At 56.8% G+C, this 20,530-nt stretch overlaps 2 protein-coding genes across 2 annotated transcripts; both read right to left on the reverse strand.

Moving 5' to 3' along the window:
* Positions 1-2,033: 2,033 nt before the first annotated feature.
* RPS4X (ribosomal protein S4 X-linked) lies at positions 2,034-5,008 on the reverse strand. Its single transcript, XM_032196168.1, has 7 exons — positions 4,979-5,008; positions 4,685-4,762; positions 4,063-4,243; positions 3,747-3,844; positions 3,047-3,218; positions 2,537-2,694; positions 2,034-2,194 (listed from the first exon to the last, which is right to left on the reverse strand). Exons 1-7 carry the CDS (start codon positions 4,979-4,981, stop codon positions 2,093-2,095), a joined length of 792 nt encoding a protein of 263 aa, XP_032052059.1. The 5' UTR covers positions 4,982-5,008; the 3' UTR covers positions 2,034-2,092.
* Positions 5,009-6,576: 1,568 nt separating this feature from the next.
* HDAC8 (histone deacetylase 8) lies at positions 6,577-20,448 on the reverse strand. The gene is made up of 11 exons (XM_032196582.1): positions 20,360-20,448; positions 20,191-20,243; positions 19,097-19,227; positions 18,161-18,302; positions 15,408-15,520; positions 14,352-14,429; positions 13,852-13,960; positions 11,645-11,817; positions 10,904-10,998; positions 8,309-8,414; positions 6,577-6,978 (listed from the first exon to the last, which is right to left on the reverse strand). Exons 1-11 carry the CDS (start codon positions 20,441-20,443, stop codon positions 6,956-6,958), a joined length of 1,107 nt encoding a protein of 368 aa, XP_032052473.1. The 5' UTR covers positions 20,444-20,448; the 3' UTR covers positions 6,577-6,955.
* Positions 20,449-20,530: the final 82 nt, after the last annotated feature.

Below are 20,530 nucleotides of genomic sequence, written 5' to 3' on the forward strand. Positions count from 1 at the left end.
AGAGCGTGCGGGCTGGAAGGGAGGAACGCAGCGCGGGGCTAGCGGGACGCACCGGCATCCAGCAGGCAGCTGGGCAGGGAGAGCCGCCCTGGCTCGGCTCCCGCGCAAGCGGCGGTGCTGGGGACGGGATTATTTTTTGGGGGGGCTCTCGGTGGGGCTTTAAGCAGCACCACGGAGAAGCAGGAGGCTGGGAAGGCGCTGCCTTCATCTCCCTGAATGCCTGCACTGCTTCGCTTCGCAGCCGGCTTCTGCCTGAGGAGTTTCCAAGCGTGGGTACGGCTGCGAGAGCCGCCTGCTCCTGGCCCTGCTCTATGGGGGGGGCTTGGAAGCAAAGGAGCCCCAGGGAGTCGCACCTGGAGCCAGGGCAGCCCCCTCCCAACCACCCATTTGCTCCCCAAAATGTTTGTTGAGGTGCTCCTGAGGCTGCGAGCATGCAGCAGGGGCTTTGGGGTGGGAAAAGCAGCCGGGAGAAGCTCCCTGGTGGAGGGGGGAGCCTGCACCACCCTGCCCAGCACCACCACCACCGCCACCGCCCCCAGCCCCAGGACTTGCCTATGACAGCCAGGCCGGCCGCTGGGCCTGTCCCGGCGGAGGCCAGGAGGACGAGGAGGGGAAGGGCGAGCATGGCAGACCTGGGGCGCAGCGCGGCCTGCAGCAGGGCTGGGGCTGGGACCGGGATCGGCACCGGGTGCCACCGCCTCCTGTCACCGTCACTCAGGCCCCGACACGCGGCTGGGCTCGGCACGGGGCACCAGGACGCCGGGCACGACTCGCACCGGGAGCTGTGGTTGCAGCAGGCTCGGGGAGCTCTGCGGCTGCAAAAGCAGCCCAGGCTGGATATAACGTCGTGTGCCTTAGAGATCTGTCTTACCGTTATTTAACATCTGGAGGTGAAGCCACGTCTCCTCCTCCAGCCCTGCTGCCCAGGCTGAAGCTCCACATGTGAAGAGCTGCGATGTCTTAAGTCACTGTGGCCCCCCAAGAGCTCAATTCCCCCAAAAGATGCACCAGTTTCTCCCAGCACACCAGATTCTCCTGGCACATTTTCCCCCTGCTAAACCCCTCGTGGGAAATCAGAGCTACACCAATAACCACGTGTAACCTGCTGCCAACCGGGCAAAGGTGAAAGCAGTTAGGAGTTCAAGAGAAACCTTCACCACTCCGGGCTGTGGGACCACCACTCGGTGTTTTTTCCATCTCCATTTCTCGCGCCCCCAGCATTGGGGGGTGCAGGGAGAGCAGGGTCCACCCCATGCCGAGCATCCAGCCCCCCCCAGGGCAGGTGAGGCAGGGCAGAGCCCTGGGGGAGGCACAGAAGGACAGGGGCAGGGCTCTCAGGTGATGCAGAAATACAGAGAGAGCTCCAAAAGGAGAGCCCCACTGCAAATTTTGTAGCACGCAGCACTGAACGCCCCCAGGATCGAGTGTTTTCCCACTGCCCCAACCCACAATAGGGATGCAAGGACATGGGGGTGGAAGCAGTGCGTAGAGGGGGCTTGAGGGGTCAGGCAGGAACCTCTCACCCTCACCTACTCTTTCCCACTCCCTCAGGGCTGAATCTGGAAAAAAAAGGGAAGAAACAAGCGCAGGAGCCACAGCAGGGCACCTGCTACCAGTTCAGGGAGAACTGGGGCTGAATGAATCAGTTGGAGGAAACGAGGAGGAATGGTTGTCTGACAAAAACCTTAAAAGGATGAGCTGGGAGCTCCCCAAGTCCTCCAGGAGAGGGGAAGCGAGCTGGCAGAACCCAGGAGCTCAGCTACAGCTGATAAAGAGGCAGCCCCTGGACTGTAAGCCCAAAACAGGAGCTTTTGAGCCCGGAGGGGCTGCGCATGGGGAAGGTGGAAGAGCCCAGAGGCAACAGGAGGGGCTCGAGGCTGTCCTGGTCCCCCCACACACCGCTGTGCTCTGGCCCTGCAGCCACAAGGATGCTCCTGCAGCCAGCGCTGCCCAGCCTCACGACATCCCCATCCCGGCTGAGCGCACGCTCTCGTCCCCCAGCCGTGGTCGGGGCCACACCAGCAGCAGCCAGCTTGGTAATTAAACGTTTAATTGGACATCCGGGTAGGACCGCAGCTGGCCAAGCAGCAGGTTACCCGCTGCTCTGCTTGGCCGCCAGTCTCTTGTCTCTCTCCTCGGCGATGGTCAGCCGGATGCCCTTTCCACGGGGCAGGGAGATCCACGGCTTGTTGCCCTGCAGCGAAGCAGAAGTCACGTCACACCGAGAAGCACAGACCGCAGCACGAGCCAGCCCCCGCGGGGATGGAATTCACCCAGCAGGAGACCCCGAGGAAGCCGTGGCGTACGGTCAGGCCTCTTTCTTCCACATCTCATGGGGCTCCCTCCTGAAAACATCCCCACCCACCCCTTCCGAGTTTATTTGCGCTTTCCCATCCCAGAGCGGTCAGCCTGAAGCTGTCAGAACCACGGGAGCAGAGCTGGAGCTTTGCTCCGTGTGCCCACGACTCCCGGCTTCAGCCCACAGCCCCCCAAAACCAGGAGAGGGCCCACCCACCTCCAGCCCGTGCTCGCTTACCTTGCCAATCACAAAAATGTTCGAGAGCCTGGTGGCAAAGCTGTTGCCGTTGGCGTCCTTCACGTGAACCACGTCGAACGAGCCGGGGTGCCTCTCCCGGTTGGTGATCACCCCAATACGGCCCAAGTTGGCGCCACCAGTCACCATGCACAGGTTACCTAGGGTGGGGGGGAGGCGGCTGTGACAAGAGCTCGTGCCGGCTGCTGAGCTGAAGCCCTTCTGCCGGGAGGAGGAGGGCAGGGACAGAGCCGCACAGCCCACGGGGCAGCCCGCAGAGCAGCCGGGCACCTCACGACATCCCCCGCCAACATCCCCCAAGAATCCCGGCACAGCTCGAGGAGCCCAACAGCTCTGCGGTCCCAAAATATTCCCCAACACATTCCCCGCACAACACGGAGCCAGCCTCGAGCACCTGCTTCAGGTCAAAGATCCCTGATGGTTGTGTTTTACCCTCACAGTGCTCTTCGCTCTCCAAGAGCCCAGTGTTTTCGCAGGGAATTCGAGACCCACCTGTGTCAAACTTGATGAAATCCGTGATCTTGCCAGTCTCCAGGTCAATCTGGATCGTGTCGTTCACCTTGATGAGGGGGTCCGGGTAGCGGATGGTGCGGGCATCGTGGGTCACCAGGTGAGGGATTCCTTTGGTGCCCACGAAGATCTTCCTCACCTTGCACAGCTTGTACTGCAAACAAAACCCAGCGCTGCTCAGACGAGGCACCCCAGCCTTCAGCCTCCCTACAAACGCTGCGTTTCCCTACAAAATCTTACACCCAGGCATTTTGCCTCATTTTGCCCTGCAGCCTGTGGCCATACAGCAGAGGCTGCCTTCTCCCAGACCCATATCCCTCCTCCAGAGCTTTCTGGCTGCCTTTAACCTCAGCTCCAGGCAGCCCCAAGCCCCCTGTGCTCTGCCCCTACACCACAAGCGAAGCTCCCGGTGAAGGTAACGTCGCCCATGCTGACAGCGAGCACAGCAAGCAGCAGAGCACGCACCTGCAGACCCGTCTGGGAGCTGCCCTCGCGGCACACCAGCAGGTTTTCCCCCCTCAAAGGCTTCGTGCCCCAACCCAGAAGGCCCCGATCCTCTCAGGGGTGGCAAGGACTCGGCGCTCAGAGCCGCCAGCTCCTGTTCAGGAGATGCCAGGGAGGAAGCAGTGCCCCCAGGAACACCCGGCTGGGCCCGCGCGGGCACCAAGCTTTAGCCCCTCACCTTGGCCTCTTCAGCTGTGATGCGGTGAACGGCAAACCGGCCCTTGGTGTCGTACACCAAGCGGAAGTGCTCGCCCGTCTTCTCGATGCTGATGACATCTGATTTCAGAGAGAGAGTGAGAAAACCAGCAGCTGTTAGTGCCTACGTTATCCAACACTCACTTGCTCAGCACAAAACTCACCATTTAATAGACCTGAAGACAGCTGAATGACACTCGTTATCACCAAAAAAGCACCTCGCCCCCAAATCCCTCTGGCCCCACAGGACATTCCCCCCACCATGGCCCGAGGCGCCTGCCCCGACCCTCCCCGCTCACCCATGAAGCCCGCAGGGTAGGTGATGTCCGTGCGAACTTTGCCGTCGATCTTGATGAACCTCTGCATGCAAATCTTCTTCACCTCATCGCCGGTCAGGGCGTACTTCAGCCTGTTCCTCAGGAAGATGATGAGCGGGAGGCACTCCCGCAGCTTGTGAGGGCCCGTCGACGGACGGGGCGCCTGCAGGAGACGAGCCTTGGGCAGGGGAGCCCCAAGAGGGGAGCCCCAGGACCCCAATAACTCTCACAGCGACACCCTAGGGCAGCTGCAGGAGGTTTTCCTGGCTTGTACAGCCTCACAGGGCGCTCCCCTCACCACAAACCCACCCCAAACCCATCAGGGAAGGAAAAACCCTCCAAGATACCGGCCCAACCACCGCTACCACCACCGAGCCGTGTCCCCAAGCACGCCCACCCTCTCCTCGCACACCCCCGGGGACGGTGACCCCCCCACCTCCCTGAGCAGCCCGTCCCACTACCTGAATGCTCCTTCCGAGCAGAAACACCTCCTCAATTCCCATCCTGAGCAACCTGAACCCCCCCACACAACCCCCACCTCCCTCCCAGGGACAGGGAAACCTCCCCCCGGCCTCCCCCGACCCCTCCCCGGCCCATTACTCACGAAGACGCCGGTCAGCTTGTCCAGCATCCAGTGCTTGGGCGCCGCCACACGCTTCAGGTGCTTCTTGGGGCCGCGGGCCTGCGGGCGGGACGCGCCGGGGCCGCCTCAGCTCGGGGCCTCCTCATCCCGCACCCCCGGGGCCGCCTCATCCCGCCTCCCGCCGCCGCCATTCCCCCTCCCGAGCGTTCCCCAGGCTCCCGCCCTCCCTCCCGGGGTCTCCCGTGCCGGCGGGGGCGGCCCCGGGCCGCGGATGGCGGCGGATGGCGGCGGGGAGCGGCGGCGCCGCGGACTCACCATGGCTGCGCTCGGGCGGGAAAGGGGCGGGGAAGGCGGCGGGGGGAGGATGTGGGAGGGGGGGAGGGGGGCGCGGCCGCCTCGCTGAGGGGCGCCCCCTGGCGGCCGGGAGGACCCCGAGCAGCGCCCGCGGCCCACCTCAAGGGGGGGTCTCTGGGTGACCCCATCCAGGCTGGGACGCCCCCCATGTGCCCCCCATCCAGGCTGAGACCTCCCCATGTGCCCCCCCATCCACTCTTGGAGCCCCCCATGTGCCCCCCATCCAGGCTGGGAGCCCCCCATCTCCCCCCCATCCAAGCTGGAATCCCCTCATGTTCCCCCCATGAAGGCTGAGACCCCCCCATGTGTCCCCCAACCAGGCTGGGAGCCCCTCATGTGTCCCCCATCCAGGCTGGGAGCCCCTCATGTGCCCCCCATCCAGGCTGGGAGCCCCCCTTGTCCCCCTCATGTGTCCCCCATCCAGGCTGAGACCTCCCCATATCCACCCCCATCCAGACTGGGAGCCCCTCATGTGCCCCCCCATCCAGTCTTGGAGCCCCCCATGTGCCCCCCATCCAGGCTGGGACGCCCCCATGTCCCCCCCCCATCCACTCTTGGAGCACCTCATGTGCCCCCCATCTAGGCTGGGAGCCCCCCATGTGCCCCCTATTTAGGCTGAGACCTCCCCATGTGCCCCCCCATCCACTCTTGGAGCCCCCCATGTGTCCCCCATCCAGGCTGGGACCCCCCTATGTGTCCCCCATCTAGGCTGAGAACTCCCCATGTGCCCCCCATGCAGGCTGGGAGCCCCCCATTCCCCCTCCCATCAAGGCTGGGAGCTCCCCATGTTCCCCCCCATGGAGGCTGGGACCCCCCTATGTGCCCCCCATCCAGGCTGGTATCCCACATGCCCCCCCCCATCCAGGCTGGGACCACCCTATGTACCTCCCCATCCAGGCTGGGAGCCCCCCATGTCCCTTCCCCATCCATGCTTGAATCCCCCCACCCCGCCCCGTGCCCTCCCCAAAATAGCTGAGACCCTCTATGTCCCTCCTCATCCAGGCTGGGATCCCCCACATCCCCTCCCCATCCCGGCTGGGACCCCCCCTGTCCCCCCCATCTCTGCTGGGACCCCCCCAAGCATCCTCCCGCATAAAAGCTGGGACCCTGCTCAGATCCTTTTTCCTGATTTTTTTTTTCCATCCCTGCAGCCAGCGAGGGGGAGCCAGGCGACAACAGCTCCTGCCTCGACCCATTTTTTTTTTTTCTATGAAAAGGAGCAAATCTCACAGAGATTTGCCAACAGGGCCAGCTCCAAGGGGGTGTCAGCATCCAGCCCCCCATCCCTGCCGCAGTTCCTGCTCTTTGTAGCTGGGAAAAACAAGAGACCGAAACAAAAGCCCGGCCGCCTAGGACCCCTTCATCTGTGCTATTTATTCCAGCACAAGCTAATTAAAGCAAACAGGAAATCTGCTTTCCCACAACAAGCGGATGTTGCTTAAAAATAAAATAAAAAGAATCCGCAAAAATAAAAACTTCCCGGGCCAGGTGATCCCCCCCCCCCACGGGTTTTTGGGTGCTGGCACGGTAGGGTGGACACAGGACGAAAGGAAAAGGGCTGGAGTATTTCAAATACTTTATTTAGGGGAAAAAAATGCCCACCAGTTAAAAACACAGCTTGCAGTGGCCCCTCTTTTAAAAAACATTAGAACCAGTAGTGAGAATAAACTCTGTCGTGTTAAAAAAGGGAAGAGAAAGGAGCAAGGAAGGCGCTGCTGGCACGGGAAACCTGGGGCCAGAGGGCTCGTGCTCCTGCCCACGGCGAGCCCTGGTACGCAGCAGGCTTTTCTTTTTTTTTCTTGAAAAAGAGAAACGAATCCACCAATGAACCAACAGTAGTTTCTTCCAAATCCCCTCTGCAGCCGCTAACGCCGGCAGCCGCTCCCGTAAACGTGTCCCCTCCCGTGGGGAAATGCTCTGGGGGAAACCCGCGCCTTCCTACACCACGTGCTTCAGATTCCCTGCAGAGAAAGATGCACAGAAGGGTGAGCCCGACTGTCCCCGATCCCACTCGCTGCGTGGCACTGCTTTATTTTCTGTTCTTTGGGCTCATCTGATCAGCACTGCCTGCCCTGGGTGGGTTTTTTTTGGGGGGCAGGAGAATGCAGAAGGGGTGCCAGGGCGTGCCACGCAGCCACGGCTCTCCCTGTCTGACACTGACAGGGAGGCAGGAGGGCATGAATTCCCCAAAACGTTGGTTGCAGACAAGTTGTACCCCTCGCGTCCGTCAGCTGATGCCTTCCTGCTGCTGTGACAGCCTGACGAGGTCTGACAGCAAGAGAGAGGGGTCCTAGTTAAGCTGTGATTGCCTCAGGAGCCCGTAAACCAAGAAAAGACGCTGCTCGTTTGCGAGCTGCTTCCATCTGCTCGGAGCAACAGAGCTGCCCTGGCATCAAAGGATGGGAACTCCACTCTGAGCACTGCCTCGGAGAAAAAACTTGCTGCAGGGCTGAGCGTGCCATGGATGTTTTTGCATTGCCGGGTAACTCCTGCAGTGAAAATCTCTTATTTTTTCACCTAAAGGAAGCTTTCACCTAAAAGACATCTCTCTCGTTTCACCCTTGGGAACTGCAGCAAGCTCTGAGGGTTTATCAAACTGCTGGTGGGCACCCCCAGGTGAAGATGTGCTGCTTGCAGAGATGGAGCAAGCTTTGTCTTGGAAAAGAAATGGTGGCAGTGACACAGGTCTGTGAAACCACAGATGGGCACTGGGAAGGCGCCTAGGCGCTGGTTACTGGCTGCTTCTCATCCTACAACAAGTCAGCGCTCAGCGAAAATCCCCAACACCAAGTTTTATGCAAAAGAAAGTGCTTCTTCCACGTGCCAACCACGACACTTGCTGTTACGCTGTGTGCTGGCACCCAAAGTCTGGATAAACCTGGGAAACAAATGGAGGAATGGATGGAGGACAGGCTCCTCGCTGGATCTGTAACGTGCAACCAGCAACAGCGCCGAGAGCTTAGGAAGCCCCAAAACCACTGAACCCAAAAAGCTGGGAAGGACACCAGGAAAAGGCAGCAGAAAAGCAGCAGCCATGCTTCTGATAGAAATGGAAATTTAAGGACTCATTTACTGTATGTTCACAGAGGCACCTCCTGAGCCTGCCTTCCCGTGGGGAGCATCCAGTGATGTTTTTATTAGACATGACATGCCTAATTGTCTATGAAAGGCAATAAAATAAATGGAGTTTACCTTTCCAGTCAGCAAGGAAGACTCCAGCGAGCCCAAAGTCCTCCCTAAAAGGACCCCTAAGCCCGAAGCAGGAGGGTCAGCTTGAGCTGGACGACTCACCTTTGATCAAGTTGAGAATTTCTTGAATTCTCTGTGGCTCATTGCGGTCTGGCCGGCAGCTGGGCGTGATCTCCAGCACGTAGTCAGGACCGTACTCCGTGAAGAACTGCAGGAAGAAGAGAGGAGAGTCACCAGAGGGGTCCCGGGATGGCTGAGGCTGGAGGAGGGCTCCCAGGGGCACCTGTCTGTAACAAGGCAAAACTTATCCTCTCCTTCCAGGGAGCACATTTAACCCTGTTAATGTGAGCTTTCTGGGGGAGCTAAATAAAGCTAACGAGACTTTATAATCCCTCAACTGTCTCCCTGAGCACGCCCAAGAAGATGGAGCACGACCACGCACGAGCACCATGGACCAGTAAAGCCGTCCAAAGCCAACATGCTCCATCTGCCTCGGCCAGCAGGCGTTCAGAGGCTCCTTCTGCAGCACATCATGAAATAATGCGATGGAGGAGGAGGGAGGGGACAGATAACTGCATCAGCTGAAGGAAAACAAAAGCGATCCTTCGATGTTCTTGTCAAGACAGCCGGTTTCGGAAGTTGTTGATCTTGGTTCTGGTTCAAGAGCTCCAAACACAGACCAGCGCTGATGGGAAGATGCAAGAAAAAAAATTTAAAACCAATAAGGGAAATCCTCTGAAAAAAACTGCAAGCATCAGCCCGTGTATCTGGGCTTAAGGGTATTTGTGGACACAAACTGCTTAATGCATTTCAAAACAGGATTACAAGCTTCAATGAAAAATAGCAGCTGGAGCCACTAACGAGGCTAGGAACGGAGCTCTTGATCTCCTGCCAGAGGACAGGGGCTCCCACCCTTCTGGGAGAGGCACAAGCATCACACCCGGCCTTCCTGGCTGCGAAGCACCCACGGGCACACACAGGCAGGGCAGGCAGCTTGTGCCTTGCTCCAGTGCGAGCTGCGAGGCTGCAGGGGGCACATCCAGGGGCAACATGACAGCCCAAAATTTCACCTTCAGCTGCAAGCCAGTCCCAGCCCCCTGCAGGCTCTGTAGCCTACAAGTTCCCACCATGGTTTTGGGGAAAAGTCATGCTCATTTGGAGGCGTACGCCAACCTAAGGGCCATGCCTGGAGGTCCTTCACCTGGTGCTGTTTGAACACTTCACTGCTTCTGTTTGGTCGAAGAGCAGCCTCGTCCTTGGGGCTCTGCACCCCCCTGAATTGCTTGGCCACTTTCTCCATGCCACAGGAGAGAAATGCAGGTTCCCCGAAGGCAGGCTGCTGCCCCACACTTAATGAGATGAATGCCACCATCTTCCGGCCAGTTTTAGATCCAGAACCGTTCAATTCACGTACCGAAGCTGTTTCTTATTACCAAGATTACTTTATTACCTCTGATGAAGGACGTGGCCACAGGCTCTGAACAATCAGACAACCTATCATGCTCCTGCGTCTCTGCGTATTCTTTCTGAACCCGAAGCAGATCAGAGAGGATTTCTAAATTGCTCCTGTCTCAGCTCCACCCAGCTCTGTTTTCCCAGGACCTTTCTGGCCGTGCTGAGCCACTTCACCTGGCACCCAGTAAGTGCTGCAGTTACGCTCCTGATCCCCACCAGCAGCCTTGGGGCTAACATCACCACCCGGATAGGATTCTTAGTAAATCTTCTTGGAAATATAGAGTCGAGATGCACTTGTGCATGGCAGGGACTTGGTTTGATCACACACATTCTCCTCCCGGTGGCACCAGTGACACCAAGTGACTGCTTCACTCCAGGCAGCCCATGTTTTCCCTGGCTCCAGCTCGTTCCTCTTCAGGAGCTGCAGCACAGCTCCACGAGGCCGACTGGGCTGCTCTCCAGGAGAGTGTTCCTCCAGGAGGGTGATTCCTGAGCAGCTCATCTCGTCTCCGGAAACGAAAAATCACAAGCACCATTACACTGCAAGGGGAGCCCAACTTGGCTGGCCAGCAGTGGCGCCAGAAGTCGCAGCCAGCTCAGCTCTGTAGCCCAAGCGTCGGCTGTCCCAAAAGAGGATAAATATTCCTTTGAGAAGGAGCAGCCAGAGCACACAGGAGCCCATTGTGCACCTTGTGACATCCCGCACGCAACTCATTGCTCAGTTTTAAAACCTGTTTCTGGTTAAAGGATCGCATCTAAGCGGGACGACTCCCAAAAAGCGTCTCGTATCTGCAAGCACCAATGTCCATGACGACGTATTTTCAGCTTAAACCCACTCATACGCTTTAGTTCCTCGTGCATACTGGTCTGTGAGATCCTCAGACAAATCAGAACGTAATTCTCCTCCGCAGTCACTGCAGACTAAAACGTAGAGCCTTGAGAAAGCTCTGGCTCCTTCCTGGCACATCCTGAAGGACTCTTTGAGCCCGCAGGTGACTCCACCTCCCCACCCCCTGTGTAATTACCTGAGGGTTGACTTTACTGGCTTCTCAGATCCCTTCCAAAAAGCTGTGGACAGCCCTAGGTTTGGGGAACAAGCACCCACTGTGCTGCTCGGACAGTGCGTTATTGTTGCAGGAGCCTCTCTCAACAAAACAGCACTGAGCAGCCAGGGTGCCGCTCGCGTTAGGTGGAGTGACTCCGCTCCTGGGCAAGGAGCAGGGAGGGTTTGGCAAACCTTACCTCGTGATCAGGGATCTCCGAGGACAGCGTTCTCCCAAGGATAACCCCAGTCAAGTATGTCCAGCAGCGGGCCGTGTTGGCAAGGTTATAGCCTCCTGTCTCCAGCAAGAATTACGATTTTGGAAGGGGAAAGATGGGGGAGAAGGGAAAGAGCAGATTTTACTAGCAGGAACAAGCCACGGAAGCTCCTCCAGCCACCACTGCAGACCCAGCACAAGCCCATCTGTCTCTTGACAGCACAGAGGGGTTTTCATGGGTAACAGGGGTAGAAGTGCAAGGGAGGCAGCAGAGACAAGGAACTATTGCTTTTAAATGCCAGCCTTGGGCCCATAAAGCATGATCCACATGTCCAGCCGTTTGCTGGTGAGCTCTTCAGCACTGTCATGCTTGAGAGGACAAACACGAAGCTAATTAGTACGACGAGTGACAGCTTTACAAGTAAATGACGTTTCACAGGCAGTATGGGAGTAGTCACGTCCATCGTGACTGTGTACAACCTCACAAGGAAAAACCCTGGCTGAAGGCAACCCTGCCAGAGACTCTGAAAGAATTTCCCAGCAGACCGAAATAAGGAGAGAAAAACACTTTGACAAGAGAGGAAGGCTGTATTTTCCAAAGCTTCCTTCCCCTCGTTTTTTTTTTTTTTTGCCAAATACCATTTCTCCTCTCTTCCTCCAGTTTCCACCCCGAATGCTTCCGCACGCTGTGGTGCTGGGACACTCCTTCGGGATTTCCACTCACCTCCTCCCAGCACGAGGGTCGCCAGCTGCCACTGCAGGACGTACTTCAGGCACTTGCCCACTCCCTCGGGGGTCATGTTGAAGGAGCACATGGGGTCCCCGGCGATGGTGTCAGCTCCCAGCTGCAGCACCACCGCCTCCGGGTTGAAGGCGGCGTACACCTCCTTCAGCACACTGCGGGGAGAAATTGGGGGGGTGGGCATCAAAGCAGGCGTCTGACATCAGCTGCCCTGAGGACAGGGCAGGAATCCAACCCCAGGGGTCTTCCTAAGCATCTCCTGGATGGTTTGATGTCCAGGGAGATGCATCCCTGGGACAAAGAGCTCGCCCTTACCCAGCACTCACCCCAGAAACTTCACCAGCCGCTTGAAACCCCACCAAGGTGCCTGCAGGGCTGAAGCCATCAGGTCAGCAAGCACGGCGAGCTGAGGGCTGCCCTCACTGCTGAAACACAGGCGCCTCTGGGGAAAACTCGACCCTGCTGAGACCACATGCGTGGGCTGATTAATAGCTGAAACTAGCTGATTAATTACCTCTTTCAGCTATAATTAAGAGTGGCTTTATTATGCAAACTGCCACAACCGTTTAATGTAATTCAGATTTTTCTTTGTCTTTGGAGCAAAGCTAACGTCACTGAATTCCTCTAGATTATTCCTTACTTTCCTTTGCTGCACTCGTCGTGTTTCTCACACGTTGTGCTTTTTTTAATCTTCAAAAGGTTAGCATTTAATCTCCAGGTAAAGTCACCCACATCTTGTCAGAACCAGTTTGATTCATTACGTCAGGCAGTTTTGGAAGGCAATCAAGCAAATCAGCTACTCTTATGATTAGACAGACCCTTCATCATTTCCTCTTTTAATGGAAACACTACATGAGCAGCCAGGTTTACAGAAGGTTACTCTGGGTGGAAATGTGCCTTCGACACATCCCTACATGAGTTACAACTCTTGTACATCACAGAAACTCAGCATCCAGCTCTGGTGCTGCCAACCTCACTGCAGCTCTGAAACTTTTCATTCCTAGCTGTCTTTGTCTCCAAAATTTTAAAGACCTGTCAGATTTTCCAGAAGAAAAAAAAAAAGTAAAATCAGATTTTGGCCCCCCACTTCCACGCGGTAGTTATTGACAAATTATTAACAGCGTCTCCCTGGGAATTGCTCTGGGAATGCCTGTGCTGGCAGCACATCAGCAAGCTGAGCACAAGGAGCACGGCTCCTCTTGCCAGCAGGGGAGGCAGAACACAAGGAAATGCTCTGGGCAGTCTGCAGAAACCCCTGTCAGGAGGAGATGCGGCTCCAGGAGGCATGGTCAGCCACCCTACCTGCTGGCCAGGCCAGGACTCTTCCTCTTTGCTCACGAAACCTCAAAATCTCTTGGCAGATCTTGTATTTATACGTAGCTTGGAACCTAGGGCAGCTTTTGATGTCCTTCAACTCGTTACATGTGTGATGGGCTGATCCTGACTGGGCTCCTAACCCCTCTTTCTGCTCCTAAAGCTGTGCTGCTTTTTGGAAGCGTAGCCCCCAGCAAGACGAGGCACAAGCAGCCACAAGCAGCAGGAGGCACACAGCGTGACCACCCGAAGGGGCTCCAAGCCCTGAATGGTTTCAGCCCTCAGCTGTTACAGCTGAGAGCCAGATGTGAGACCGTGTCCTGCAGCCCTGCACTCAGGCTCACCTCGCCTAAAAGTGAACAAGCCCGGCAGTCCACTTTCAATGTGGCTAATAGCTCGTGGGGTTTGTCACAAATCAAGAGAGAGAAGGGCCCGTGGGGAGGCAGACATTCAGCCTTTCATTTCTCCATCACAGACAAAAGGAGCTTTGAAAATACTCCTAGTTCAGCCCCAAGCAGATATCTGATGGATGGCCAGGGTTCAGAGCATTTATTTGAAGAAAAAGCATGTAGCCCTAGCTCCACAGCTAAAAAGTACTTCTCCCTTCTCATCTTCGCCTTAAACACACCAGGCTGACCGGTGGCCAAGAGACCCTCGCACTCACACCTTTGTTTATTCATCTTGCCCAAAGATTTGAAGAAAACCTCTGAGACCTCTTGAGATCTGTGTTTGTTGTAATCAAAAACAGCAACAGGGGAAGGGGTGAGCCTTATCCAAGGAAGAACAGTAATTAAAAATAGTAAATAAGCAAAATCTGTGCAGTCTGTTCTCCAAAATCCCATCCAAGCAAACTGTATCAGAGCAAGAGGACTCACGTTTCACAGATCTGGTAATACTTCTCATCCTGAATGCCATCCTGAATAGGCACGTTCACGCTGTAATAGCGACCTTTCCCCAGGCCGACATCCGTCACATCGCCTGTGCCTGAAAATCAGAAACACCCAGGGGTTAACAAAAGGGAAAAGAGGCTCAGCAGCAAGAGAAACGTGTGGCATGTCTCAGGTGAGGGCAAAGCACCAGGCGTGTCCATGGGGAAGCTCCCTTACCACCACGAACACAGGAAGGTTTTGATGGGCCTGCTTCTAGCTGTCTGCCCTACCCTGCAATTAAGCTTTCAAGGGCAGCCCAGCAGTGGCTCTGCCACAAACAGAAAGGGGGAGATGTGTCAAATGCAGAGTTTCCCCCTCTTTCCTTCTTCTGGGTCAGAAGGGGGGAACATTTAGAGAGACACCTCTGCCGGTGAGGACAGGGTGTGCCTTTGCAGGGACCTCATCAATGAGTACAAATCAGTACAAACCTCGCCAGATCAACTTGCCTGGGAAAAATCCTGGCGAAAACTTGTGCAGAGAAACAGTCATAACTTTTGAGGTGAAGCTAAAGGCATCTTCAACCCCTGTCAGAAGAGGGAAAAGAAAAAAAAACTTTCAAGCATTTTCATTTGCGTAAGCAACAGAGTCTGAACGCACACCCGATAAACGTGGGCCAGTGAGCAGAGCAGGAATGAATGACCCAGAAACCCAGACGTGGCTTGGTAAATCCATCCTTCAGCAACAGGGATACGAATTCAAACGCAGCAGTGTTCACAACTGAGATGAATTTGGCTGGTCTCATGCTCATCAAAGCTGAACGGGTCGGTGCCCTGCCAGGCTGGGGAGGGAGCCTAGCAAGGATGCTTTGGCTGGAGCGTGGCTCTGATGAGAACCAGAGCTACTGGGCTCTCTTGCTTTTTCCCCAGCACTTCTGCAATCCCACACGCCGCTTCTTTCCCTTAAATATGGATTAAAATAGCGGGGGTGTGCAGGAAAAGAGTAGTTACAGGAAACTTAACAGAAACCAAATGGTGGGGCAGGGGTGGAACGGAGCAAAGCGAAACACCCCACGCAAGTTGGGAGAGCAGGAAATGCTAAGTGGTGTTGCAATAACGGCCCTGAAGCAGGGCGCACTCTCAGCAAGGCCCTCTCCGACTTGAGCTTTATAAAGTCAGTCCTTTTAAAGGCATCGTGCACTGCTGACTGCTTCTGCTTTGCTCTGGTGACATCAGAGAATCAAGCACCGTGAACTCTGCGGGGCCAGGCACGCAAACCCGGGGAAGTCCTCGCCAGAGAGCCCCTGGCAGAGGGGATAACTGCAGCGGGAGCTGGCCCTTCATGCAGCTCATTGCTTTAGGCACGAGAGTGCTGCCCAGAGCCTCACAGGAGGGCAACACGCTCGAATAACACCAAAATAATGAGCAGCACGGGGCAAACCCACAGAGCAGGACACGGCAGAACTGGATCGAGGGAATTCACACTGGAAGGGGACACAGCCACGGCTGCTACAGCAGGGAAAGCCTCACTGCCCCATCCCTTCCCTCAAGTCTGCAGGGCCTTACCATCCCCGTGATGCAAATCCAAGTCAATATAAAGGACTCGGTCAAATTTCTGGCGCAGCCGCAGGATCCCCAAGACAGCGTCGTTCAGGTAACAAAAGCCTGAGGCTTCATCTCTGTGAAAAAAACACCCGTGAGGTTGAACAGCACCACTGCAATCGCCACCGAGCTCGGCTTCGCCACCTGCACTTTGCAAGCCTCCACCTTCACCTCCAGGAAGAGGAGCCCGGCCAAGGGCCAGCAGTGATCAAGAGGTGGGTCAGGAGCAGCCCAAAGCACGGCTGGGGAGCACAGGGAGCACAGCTCACGATGGCTCACACTGATTCCTTCTCACACCTGGGTTTGCCAGCAGCAGGCCCTGCTGAGGGGAGGCTCTGACCCCTCAGCAGGAGCTCTGCCCATTTCGCTGTTGTGCAAATAAGATGTTAGCAAATAAAATATTAGCAAAGAAAGATGTTTTAAAGAAATTCAGGGTCACTGAGATCAAAACTGCTCTCCGCTGTACCCTCCTCTTCCTCTGCAGCAAGAAGCCAGCAGCCAAACAGAGGACAGAGGTGTGGTGGGGACACTTGTCCCGGATTGACTTGCTTCAAAGTCAAGTCCCCGGTCACCACTTGACTGGTCCATTTACCTGGTTTGGGGACGCAGCGAAAAGATGTCAGCTCCCTGCAGCTTTGCCAGCTGCCACCAAGCTCTGTGTGGGCCCAGATCCCTCTTCCCCGGGCTCAAATGGCTCCACGACCTCAGGTGTGCCTCTTAGGAAGCAGCACTGCTCCACTCCCTCCTCAGTCGGTGGCCTCAGAGCCACCAGAAGCCGGTGTTTTGACAAAAGGACACCTATTCTGCATGCATGCACACCAGGACCAGCTCTGGGGCTTGAATGAGAAAGACCACAGGTGAAAATCTTCGTCCTCCAGCAGCACAGAGGCATAATGGCACAGCTCCAGTGCCCACCTGCTGGGTGAGCTCTCTCCCTTTCCATCTCTCGCGCAGGAAGGGCACAGCTTGGGTCATTACTTGCTTGTTGCTCTCACGCTGCTGGGAATAAACGCAGCGTGGACACAATTCCAGCTTGGCAGGACTTCAGTGAGCTCCCAGGCTGCTGGTTCCTTCTGACAGGGACCAGGAGGAACCAAACCCTGCAGCCTGAGGAGCAAATGCGGTGCCAACACCGAAATAAAAGGAGGAAACGACGTCCCTCCGGAGGGTCACCCAGCCAACCACAGCTGGAACACCAGGAAGAAGGGAGAAGCCCATGGCAACTGGAGCCAGAAACTTGAAGCAATGCAAAGAATCAAACTTCACAGGTTCAGAGCTCACAAGGAACTCTGAGGAGTTCTCCCTTTCCAACAAACGCCATGCCCTGAGAGCGAGCACGAAGACAGCAAGCTCCAGGCGGGGCATGGAGCTGTTTAAGGCTGTGACTGGGAGCCTGAAACAACCCAGCCAAATTCCTTCCCCTCCACCACCCCAAAATATTTTTAGATTCAGAACAGCCTCTGTTAAGCAGGGGCAAGGGGAAGAAACCTGGAATCATTCCTGGTGAACGTCCTGGTGCCTGCAGAGCAGAGCTGCCCTTCAGCACCATTCGCTCTCACCAAGCAGTGAGAAGCAAGTAGCAAAGCTAGCAGCTGGCAGGATGCAACTGCACAAAGGGGAACCCAACCCTTGGTGACACCACAAAGTGCCACGAGGGCACCAATTTCATACAAGCTCCAGAAGGGATTTAACAAGCCAGCAGAAAACTACCCGCTCAGCCCAGCGGCAGCAGCAAGGAAAAAACTTCTTTGCTGTTACAGGTGTTTTCTGAACTAAGCCGTCAAAGGAAAAGAAGGCAGAGGAATTTTAGGAAACCATCCATGTCACAAAGAGCCAGAGCGCTCAGCTCAGCCAAGCCAAACCCCTTCCTGTCCCAGGAAGCAGCAGCTGAACCTGGTCAGCAGGGCCACGGGCAGCCCTCGCCATCGCGTGAGTGTGCATGCCACTGTTACAACTACCGGAGCTCCTCTGTCAGAAAAAAAAATAAAATAAATAAAAAAAACACCACGCTGCTGCAAGAAAGGAAACCTGTGCACTTGTGCAGAAGGAGTTAGGGTTAGGGATGCGGGTTATGCAAGCTTTTGGGACTCCCCTCGTCTGCATTTGCTGATGTGATGTTTTGGAAGGTGGGAGATTGAAGTTAACATAACACATTTATCCTCGGGAAACAAGGAAGCCACAGAAATAAGTTGTTCTAGCACTACAAAAATCCCAGGATTTGGGGACAACATTGACGCTTCCTCTCCTGCTGTTCTGGAGGGCTGCCACTGACAGCACAGCTCAGGGCCAGCAGAGCAAAACAAAAACCAGAGCTTGGGCCTGCGCCGTTTCACTCCTCTTATTAATGAGCCAAGAAAGCCACACCAAACAATGTGGACGATGTCTTGCCACACTCTCCCGAATTTGAAGCAACACCAACCACTTGCCTCTCCACAGCCCTGCTCTGTGGACCACAACGTGCTGTGCTTGACTCTTAATTCTTGCTTGACTCCCAGGGGAGAGGAAACCATCCCTGGCGGTGGGTTTGAGCCCCGGAGCCACGCTGCAGCCTCTGCCCTGAGCCCCGCTTCCTTCCCCCCTGCCTCCTCTCGGCCCCCCGCCCGCACAGCCGCCGCCGGGCGGCCTCCCCCGAGGGCTCCCGGGGAAGCCAGGGATGAGGAGGCTGGGGACAGACACCCAGTTGAGAAAACGCAAGGGAAGAGAGATGGTTTTCTTACTTCTTCGCGTGATGCCACCCTCCAGGCCAGTTAATCGCTACCTTGCACTTGCCATCCAGCAGGCACTGGGCCGCGGTGATGGTGGCTCCCCCCACAGCTGCAGCATAGTCAAAGATGCCCTCGGTAGCCGGACAGTCGTAACCTGCGGGTGAGAGCCAGCGTCGGGCGTTTCCTCTGTGCAAAGCACGCCCCGAGCTGTCGCTCCTCAAGCGCAGCCCTAACTTTCTGCTAAAAGAGAAAGAAATGAACCGAAGCGCAGCACCCGCTCGGCGGGTATCACGGCTGGACTCGCACAGAGGATTTCGGGGGTGTAAGTAGGAAAAAAAGCAAAAAAAAAATCTTCCTTGTGCTTGGATCGTTCACAGAAGGGTTTTAAGTGCAAGCAGAGCGGCTTCAGAGGCACGAAGGGCAGGTGCAGGGCAGCCTCATGAGGTCTGCCCAGAATTTGCACCGCTGCCTCAGTGCTGGGTCACTCCACGGGTTCCCCAGTCAGAGGAGTACCCACAGCCGCCTTGCTAGCTGGAGGTTCTTAAAGTCCAGCAGGCAGGAGCCCACTGCTGAAGCCGTAAGCCAAGCTGGTGTGCAAACAGTGCAAACCTGGTTCCTGGCTGCAGCTTCAGGCTGCTGTTCGCACGTGCCGTCCACCACAGCAGGCTGGGGTAACCATTCCTCAGCTCTCCACCAAGAGCACCATGCCAGGGCCTGCCGCCCCCCTCAGGATCCCCAAATGAGCAGGAAAAGCTGGCAGCTGGGGCCAGATGGAGCAGCAGCACGGGGCTGACAGTACCCTCTGCTGGCAACACAGAAAGCATCAGCATGACCAGCACCACACCAAAGCCACAGCAAGCCCCTGGAGCTCAGCTTCACCTAGGCATCAGCAAAGAGCACCTGGACCTGATAGCTGGTCACCCTCCCCCAGAAAGCTCATGTCCTCACCCAGTCCATACTCCACGGACTCCGGATGGTCGTCATCCCCCTCCTCGCTGACTTTCTGCAGGTGCTGCAGGTAAGCGTCTGTGTGGAAGCTCGCCATCTCCTCCATGGTAGCCACCTTCGGCTTGACTATCCTAGGAGGGAGGGGAGAGGGAGCAAGTCAAACCATCACCCAGCTGGAACCTTCTCGGACAGTTCGGCGCTCGCTGTTGAAAAATAACCCACAAAATCCCTCCTCCTCCTCCCACACTGTCACCTGGAGAGAGAAAGCCGCCCCGCTGAGCCGCAGCACGCTGCTCCCCATGCCTGGTGCTGCCGGCTGTGCCCACCCCGATGAGGACCAGCTGCAGGAGCTGCCTGCATTAACCTCTCCACATCACTCTGAGATTATTTTTTTCCCCGTTAGGTTTGTTATTCCCCTTTGAGCAACTCCTGGCAAGGGCTAGTTGCAGTGGCTGTGGCAGGACAGCCGGCTGCTGGGGCAGGAGCTGAGCAGCGGTTCCTACACACCCTGCCTGCAACCCAAGCAGAGACCAAGCCTGTCCTCAGCAACCCGTGTGCATCGTCCCTGGGTCTGGGTGCTTTGAAACCTGCACAATTAAAGCTGAGGCTGTGCCGAAGCCCTCTGCAATCAGGCGATGCAGTGCAGGTTGTGGCTAGTGGAAGATCGCCGCAGGCTCGCCCACAGGCCGGGCATTTCTATCCCCACACCCTTCGAGTTCACCTCCACGATGGTTTGTGCGGCACCCTACCAAAACACCCCCAGCTAAACCAACACAAAGATTTGTAAACGGAGCAAAGGAAAAGTCCTGCAGGGACCTCCTGGAGGTCCCTCAACAGGGGCGTGAGGACATCCTGAGGTGCTGTGCAGCAGGAGCCTCTCCTCTCCCTCCACACCCAACCCCAAGGGCCCAGAGGACGGCAGAGGGCTTCTCGCCGCTCTGCCCCAGGCCCCATACCCCGACTGCTCCCCCAAGAGCCCCAAGACCCCCGCAGATCCCCTCGGTGGCAGCCCGGCACCGCCACAAGCCATGTGGCTCCCCGCAGGCCCCGGCCACGCTCGGCGTGCCCCACGGCCGCGGCACGGCGACACTCACATCATGTGCTCCAGCAGCGAGTACGCCTCGATCAGCGAGTGCACCATGCTGGCCTGCAAAACCAGGGGGAAGGGGAGTTAAAAAAACAGAAAAATAAAAAAAACAAAAGGAGGGAGAGGGTGAGCACGAGGCTGGCGGGCAGCCCCAAGCCCCCCGTCCTGGCGCTGACCCGGCGGGGCGCCTTGCAGAGGGCATCGCAGCGGGCCGTGTACTCGGGGCTGTAGACGTAGGCCACCGGCGGCACAGCCGCCATCAGCGCCGCCACCACGGCCCCGCGCAGGGTGACGGAGCCGCCGTCCGCGTCCTGAGGCAGGCTGGGAGCTGTAGTCCCCTGCCCTGG

The sequence above is a fragment of the Aythya fuligula genome, chromosome 13 (genome assembly GCF_009819795.1).
Source record: "Aythya fuligula isolate bAytFul2 chromosome 13, bAytFul2.pri, whole genome shotgun sequence".
Taxonomy (NCBI): Eukaryota; Metazoa; Chordata; class Aves; order Anseriformes; family Anatidae; genus Aythya; species Aythya fuligula.

What these genes read in the sequence shown, in the direction of transcription:
- RPS4X (XM_032196168.1), bottom strand. An exon ending in ACAAGCTGACCGGCGTCTTC is followed by an intron (nt 4,244 to 4,684) that starts GTGAGTAATGGG and finishes CGTCTCCTGCAG; the next exon opens with GCGCCCCGTCCGTCGACGGG. An exon ending in TTTCATCAAGTTTGACACAG is followed by an intron (nt 2,695 to 3,046) that starts GTGGGTCTCGAA and finishes CCCCCACCCTAG; the next exon opens with GTAACCTGTGCATGGTGACT.
- HDAC8 (XM_032196582.1), bottom strand. Translation starts at nt 20,443, where the DNA reads ATGGCGGCTGTGCCGCCGGTGGCCTACGTCTACAGCCCCGAGTACACG. An exon ending in TCGCTGCTGGAGCACATGAT is followed by an intron (nt 19,228 to 20,190) that starts GTGAGTGTCGCC and finishes CCTCCCTCCTAG; the next exon opens with GATAGTCAAGCCGAAGGTGG. An exon ending in TATTACCAGATCTGTGAAAC is followed by an intron (nt 11,818 to 13,851) that starts GTGAGTCCTCTT and finishes TTCTCCCCGCAG; the next exon opens with TGTGCTGAAGGAGGTGTACG.